The sequence below is a fragment of the Solanum pennellii genome, chromosome 6, assembly GCF_001406875.1.
Source record: "Solanum pennellii chromosome 6, SPENNV200".
NCBI lineage: Eukaryota > Viridiplantae > Streptophyta > Magnoliopsida > Solanales > Solanaceae > Solanum > Solanum pennellii.
In genome coordinates, this window is record NC_028642.1 from 30249788 (window position 1) to 30257169 (window position 7382).

At 29.6% G+C, this 7382-nt stretch overlaps 2 protein-coding genes across 2 annotated transcripts in view; both read left to right on the forward strand.

Moving 5' to 3' along the window:
* Positions 1-4010, forward strand: part of LOC114077620 (RNA-binding motif protein, X chromosome-like) — a 6156-nt gene extending 2146 nt beyond the window's left edge. Inside the window, exon 2 of the mRNA XM_027917925.1 lies at positions 3957-4010. Coding sequence (XP_027773726.1) covers positions 3957-4010 — 54 coding nt within the window. The remainder of the gene's footprint in view (positions 1-3956) is intronic.
* A 1693-nt stretch (positions 4011-5703) lies between these two features.
* LOC107022665 (actin-depolymerizing factor 7) lies at positions 5704-7170 on the forward strand. Its single transcript, XM_015223262.2, has 3 exons — positions 5704-6168; positions 6424-6683; positions 6769-7170. Exons 1-3 carry the CDS (start codon positions 6166-6168, stop codon positions 6917-6919), a joined length of 414 nt encoding a protein of 137 aa, XP_015078748.1. The 5' UTR covers positions 5704-6165; the 3' UTR covers positions 6920-7170.
* The last annotated feature ends 212 nt before the right edge of the window (positions 7171-7382 follow it).

Here is a 7382-nt window from a genome sequence, read left to right on the forward strand (position 1 = left end):
AGCTCTTGTACTTAAGACACCAATTCTTGGGGTGATATATTTTAGCTTCCGCATTTCGTACTTATAAGGAACTCAATGTTGGAGATTCTTGCTAAGTGTTAGTCTTTTTTTTTTACTCATTTGTTGGTTTAGTTGGGTTAATATGTTGGGTTGGCTTACCTATTGGTTGGGAACATAGGTGCCATCACGACTTGAAAATTTGGGTCGTGACAATACTTCTCCTGTACCAAGAGTAAATATATATCCACTCGTGGATTTTACTTCATTTGTCCGATGATCCAATTTGCATCACTATATCCTTTCAATACTGTTGGGTATTGATATAATGCAAGACATAGTTTTAAGTATTATTTTAAATACTCCAAAACTCTATTTATTTTCATCTAATGAGTTTATTTGGGATCACTTGTGAACCGACTCAGTTTATAATAGCAAATGTTATATCTGATTGCACACACTTCATGATATACATCATACTTTCCAATACTCTAGCACAATCCAATTGTGAATCACTTTTGCTTTCACTCTTTTGAAATGCAAATCTCACATTTATTGGAGATTTGACAATGTTGACATCCAAATATTTGAACTAGTTAAGTACCTTTTCGATGCAATGAGACCGTGAAAATGCTAAACATTATGGAGTTCTGCGAATTCTTATATCTAAGATCACATTAACAACTCCAATAATTTTCATTCCACTTGCTTTAAAGCATACGTTTAGTAGCATTTATGTCATTAGTGTCTCTATTGATGATCAACATATCACCAATATACAAACAAACAATGACCTTATGATTTTAATGTGAACACATTTATCACTTTCATCATTCTTCAATCCATTTGTCGACATGGTTTGATCAAATTATGTCATTGTTTGGGTGCTTCCATAATGTGACTTAACAAGTTCACACACTTTCTTTTGTTTATCAGGAACCACAAAACCCTCGGGTTGTTCCATGTAAATTTCTTCCTCCAATTCTACATTTAAGAAAGTTCTTTTCACATTCATTTGATGAATTTGGAGGTCATATACCACACAAATAATTTTTGCATCCGAATGGATGTAATTCTAATTANTATATATATATATATATATATATATATATATATATATATATATATATATATATATATATATATATTGACAAGATCAAAACTTTGATTTTTTTTTTCTAAAGCCTTTGACACAAAGTCTTGCTTCATATTTTTCAACAGTTCCATCAACTGTTATTTTTCTTCTAAAGATTCACTTTGAACCCAGAGGTTTATTTTCTTGAAGAAGATCAATTAACTTCCAATATTGTTTATTGACACCATCTTTCCAAAGAATGAGTCTACAGAAGACACAGGAAATGTTACAAAATCATATTCGAAGGAAGTAAATGTCCTTTAACATTTACTAAGCCTCTGAATCTCTTTATTAAGTACATTATTATTTTCATTTCCTAAGCCTTTTAGACCCTTCTCTAGACTACTCAAGTCTAATTTTACAGTCCACAGTAATAGGTCCTATTTTAATTCTTTTAGGAATAGGAACTTGGACTTTGACTAGATACTCCCACACTTTGAAATATTTCAAGTTGAATTTCCTTCCTTTTCATTTCTCATATGGAAAAGATTGTATTCTGATCAAACAAAATCACTTTCTTTCTAAAAAGACAAAACTTTTTGTTGTTCCCTTTTGCAGTAAGGATAGTTCCTCCACACAAGTTTTGTGTAAACCCGAACTTATAAATAATGCATCCATCATTTCTTTCAACGTTCGATTTTTCATTAGATTGAGGTGAATATGACACTAGTTTGATGGATATTCCACTTTCCAAACATATTTCTGCACAATGAGATTTATACTCTCCATTCTTATCACTTCTTATATTTTTCCACATTGATTTTCAACTTTGATATTACATTATCTAGACATTTCTATTGCTTCATCCTTACCATTCAGCAAATAGACATAGTCATTTCTAATGCAATTCTCAATAAAAGTAACAAATACTTTTTCCCACCATGAGATGGTGTTAACTTCATATCACAAATGTCAGTGTAAAACAATGTAAGGGATTATAATTCCTTTCAACAGATTTATAAGAATGCTCAACATACTTAGATTCCACAAAAACTTGACATTTTTATTTATTGCACTTTAAGTTAGGCAAAACTTCTAAGTTGATCAGTTTTTCTTACAAGGTTTTGTAATTGACATGCCCCAAGTGTTCATGCCACAAACATTGACTCAAGCAAGTAAGAACAAAAAAAACATTGAGTTTGAAAAGCTCTTCGCGAGGTAGCTTTTTCCTCATTAATATTTCGTTCCTATTTCTTACAATTTTGTGTGATACAAACATTGTTTAGATTGTCAAATGTCCTTTTCAGAAGGACATTTTACATAACTTTCAATATGATTGTTATAAAACTATCCATGAGCAAAGTTTCATCGGGTTCAATAAAGATAATATAGTCCAAATGTTATTTTTATAAAAGCATAACAAATTACTATTCACCAATATTCATGTCTATGCAAATACTTTTATTATAATAGACATATCTTTTCTGGAAAATAACAATATTTTAAGTGATATTTTTTTTCCGTAAAAGAACACAATTATTTTGAACAAGTATATATATAATTTGGATGTTTCATACTAGTCACACTATATACTAGTAATAGAGAAACTCAACAACCACAATACCAAATATACTCCAAGAATTTTGTGGGTACAACGTAATACAAAAGTATCATTAAATTTCATATCTTTTGCTCCAAAGTTAAATTAGACACCAAGTCTAATCATAAGCAAATAACCCCCACATTTCAAATGTGATCTCAAAAATATTTTTCAAGTATTTGAAAATAGTTTTTTCACATATTTTAATGTTGGAAACGTTATTCTACGAAAGAATTGTAGTGCTGCAATTCTCTTTGATAATGTTTACACAATGTCAAAGTTTATTCCATAGAGACACAAAATCACAAATTCTAAGTCACTGGTATTTTTCCTCTGTCATAAATAGATATACCACTTAGTATTTTAAATACTAACAATAAGGACAAAAAAATTGTACAATTTATTTCTATATTACATTGAAGTTTATAGAAAATCAAAACTACAACACTGACTTATTATGTGAAGTTTTCATATTCTTCAAACCAATTGCATAGTCCAATTTATCGAGAGTATAAAACCACAAAAGTTTTTAGTCTACAAAAATCCGACACACTAACATTTCTCATGGAGTACAAACTACAAGTCTTTTTTTTTCTCCAAACAGAATAACACATATTCTTTATCACATAGAAATGTTTTTCTTATCAAATAGTCTTCCAACTATAACATTTTGACATACTATTTTATCAAACAAAAATATGCATCTCTCATTTTTGCAAACAAAAGAATTTTAAAAGCAACAATATTTGCGAAGTAAAATTCATTCCACAACATATGGTTTGCAGATCTTTTTCCAAAGATACACATAATAAAAAAAAAATTAAAAAATCAAAGATGATAACTCTTAGACTATTTTCCTCCTTAGATAATTTAATAAGAAGGTTACCTGGTAATCTTTAAACGGAATACCATAAAAATTTTCTGTTACATTCTCATTTTGACCTTGCTAAACAAGGCAACGAATTATGGAAAAGTAATGCATTTATCTTCTACTTCCATGATCAGATTCTCTCAATCAGTATAATACAAAAAATACTAACAGTATATTAATTTCCTTAAGATTGTTATTCATCTTGTATTCCAAACATACTTAAAACAAAACTTTGAACATCTTTGTAAGACAACAAAGTTTAAAAACATTTTCACAACTAGAAAATTAAAACTAGTAGCGAAACTAGAATCGGAAACAGATTTTAAAAAAATATATACGAAATATATTTTTTAAAGAAGAATTATTGTTAACATGTGTCTAAAGAATCTTACTGATTTCAACAAACTTTGCAGAAACACGAAGTTACCCAGTTTAATGAATCAGTGAAGAACAAAAGAATAGAATAAATGAAATTAATTCACAAATCTAAAATTGTAAAAAACGTACCAGAATCTGAAAAAATTTTAATAGGAAAAAGATCAAGTCGATTGAACTCACAGTGTCCCCTTAAGGAAATTATTCCCCTCTAGTATCCGAGGTTTGATTTGGAATATGACCTCCCAGGGTAAAATGATCTCAATCACTAGAGTATAGATTCCAAAAACTCCGGTGTCAGCGAACCACTCAACGGCAGTAAAGTACACTTAGAATACTAGATTTAGTAGTTGAATAAGAAGTCCATGAATTCTATATTAAAATGAGAGGAAATCCCTCAAATTATAGAAAACAAAGGGTAGTGTGAAAAGGTTCTTATTGTGCCTTACCGAAAAGGTCACAAACCTTTCATAAAAGTCACAACTTTTCATAAAAGTCACAACTTTTCATAAAAGTCGCAACTTTTCATAAAAATCACAACTTTTCATAAAAGTCGCAATATTTCATAAAAATCACAACTCTTCATAAAAGTCGCAACTCTTCATTTTTCATTCACACCTTTTTAAAACCCAACAATCACTCAACTTAGAATTTTGTATCAATAAAATCACTCAACTAAATTTATAATTGAAATATTTTTTTATGTCATGTTCATTATTAAAATAACAATAAACAAATGTCTCAAAATAAATACACTTCATTATAATTAATTTAAATAAGTACCCAAAAAAAGAATAATAATTAATCTGAATGATTTTATTTTTGTTAAAAAATCATATTTTTTATGTAAATTAACTACTGTAATTTGTTATGATTTTTTTTTTGATAATATTTAGAAGGAAAAATTAGGAGTAGTTAAATTACAAAAAAAAAATAATCCATCAATGTTGAATGGATTTGTTGTCATTAGATTCCGTGACAGTATTACGACTCTGATTTACGTTTTGCAATGAAAAAAAGGGCTTAATTAGTTTTTAATTATTTTTTTATCCTTAAAAGTGAAATTAGCATATGATTTAAAAAATAATTTTGTCAGGTCAAATTCATTTTTATAATAAATTTAGTTGGATGATTTTATTGATATAGAAATCTAAATTGAATGATTTTATTGATACAAAACAAAATTTAATGACTTTATTAGATAATTTTTCAAAGTTGGAATGATCCTTTTAGAAATTAACTAGGATAAGTGTCCAATCCTTCTTTTGGTAATTCCCCAATGATTCTTCGTTTATTACATCAAATTATTGCGGGTAAGAAATGAATTATTTTGGAACTTTTCGCTCAAAGTTTAAGAAAGTGTAAATTGATAATTTGAAATGAATGTTGAATTCCATCTATGAATAAATTGTATGTCTGAGTTAATTCTTATCTAACAAATCAAATGATTTTGAAAGACTTTCTCAATTTTGATTTTTAGAATTGATTTTTTAATCCAAACTCTTATAATAAGATATGAGTATTAATGAACTTGTATTCATGTGTATAGTATGATTTTGATAGATCGGAACTGTTCTAAGACTAATTATATTTCAACTAATTTAAAATATATATTGATTTTAAGTTGGTTTGATAGTTTCAAGTGAAATATCTATTTTGCCAGAAATTAATGCCTAAATATAATTTTGACTTTCAATACTTTTTCTCAACTTCAACTTTACTTGTATATATCCTTTTTCCAATTTCAATCAAACTTCAACTTTACTTATATATATCCTTTTTCCAATTTCAATCAAATAACAAAGGTGTCCTTAAAATGAAGCCAAAATTTGAAAAGATACAATTCAATTGTACAAATTAACTTTAAACTTAAAAAACTTCAAATTTAGTTATAGCTATGGTTATGTTGCTTACAAGACTTTCGATAGTCTGGATCGTTCACTCCGGACCATTAGGTCGTAGAATGAAAATGATTGGATGGAAAAAATATGAGTTTGATGAGTGATTGGATGTGAGAGTGGGTGGGAAGGAGTCTGTGGCACGATCATTGGAAGTGTGATGCTATGATATGAGGGAAGGAAGAAACAGAGTTAGACGTGGTGGACATGACATGCCAAAATTGTCAACCCTTTATTCAATATTCTCTTCCTTTTTATATACATTGAAAAAACATGCAGTTGCATATGTAAATCAGTCTCCTCTTTCTCTCTTACGGATTCAAAGATCTCTCCTGCAACACCACACATCATGGTATATATCTTTCACTCAATTTCATACTTAGTTAATTAATTGATTTCCAGCTGATCGATTTCGTACTATATCATACGCTTGCTCTTGAGAATCCTTCATGAGAATACTAGTACACTTATAAACAGGGGATAAGTCGCGATATACAAAATACATAAAACATAATTTAGCATGTATAAATAGTGTAATTTTCCCGCTGGAGGGGACTAATGTGGTGGCGACTCTCCCTTTTCTGTTTTGACATATTAATAAATGCAGGCGAATGCTGCATCTGGAATGGCTGTGCATGATGACTGTAAGCTGAAGTTTTTGGAGCTAAAGGCAAAGAGAATCTACAGGTTCATCATTTTCAAAATTGACGCCCAACAAGTGGTCGTGGAGAAGCTTGGAAACCCTGAAGAAAGCTACGAAGATTTCACCAACTCTCTGCCTGCAGATGAATGCCGATATGCTGTCTTTGATTTCGACTTTGTTACTAATGAAAATTGCCAGAAAAGCAAGATTTTCTTCATTGCCTGGTACACTACAAAGTTACATCAATTGATTACCAATGTTAATTGTTATGTTATATGATCCTCTTTTTCTGATAAACATTAATTTTAGGTCTCCTGAAACATCAAAGGTGAGGATGAAGATGGTGTACGCGAGTTCAAAGGACAGATTCAAGAGAGAAATAGATGGAATTCAAGTTGAATTGCAAGCAACAGATCCTACTGAAATGAGCCTTGACATTATAAAATCGCGAGCACTTTAAATCTCATCATATTCGTCTCCAAGCCGATGCTATGCTGTTGTAATTTTAGTGTTTTCCAATTTGATTATGTTCCAAGTCATAAGCTTTATCTTTGTGTTACTTCCATTTTCATCACCCTGATCATTTCTGGATATTCTTTTGTTTTTTTCCCCTAAATGAAACATCAGATTGTGATCTCATTCATTTCAATTTTCTATTGTATAACTTGCGCGTAAAAGACACATAGAGAATTTTTCTCATTTCACAATTTAGACTATCCTGTTCTATTACATTGTCGACGGTGTACCAACAGCATTTGCCAGCAAGTCTGAAGACAAGCTTTCCAATTTTCATTACAAATTATAATTAGTGAATAGATGCTATGAAAGAAGTCAAAATGTGCAAATGAATACTTCCTTTCACTTGCATTGTTCTTCTTCCCCTTTGAATGAGTTGTGTAAGAAATGTGATCACAATCATAGAA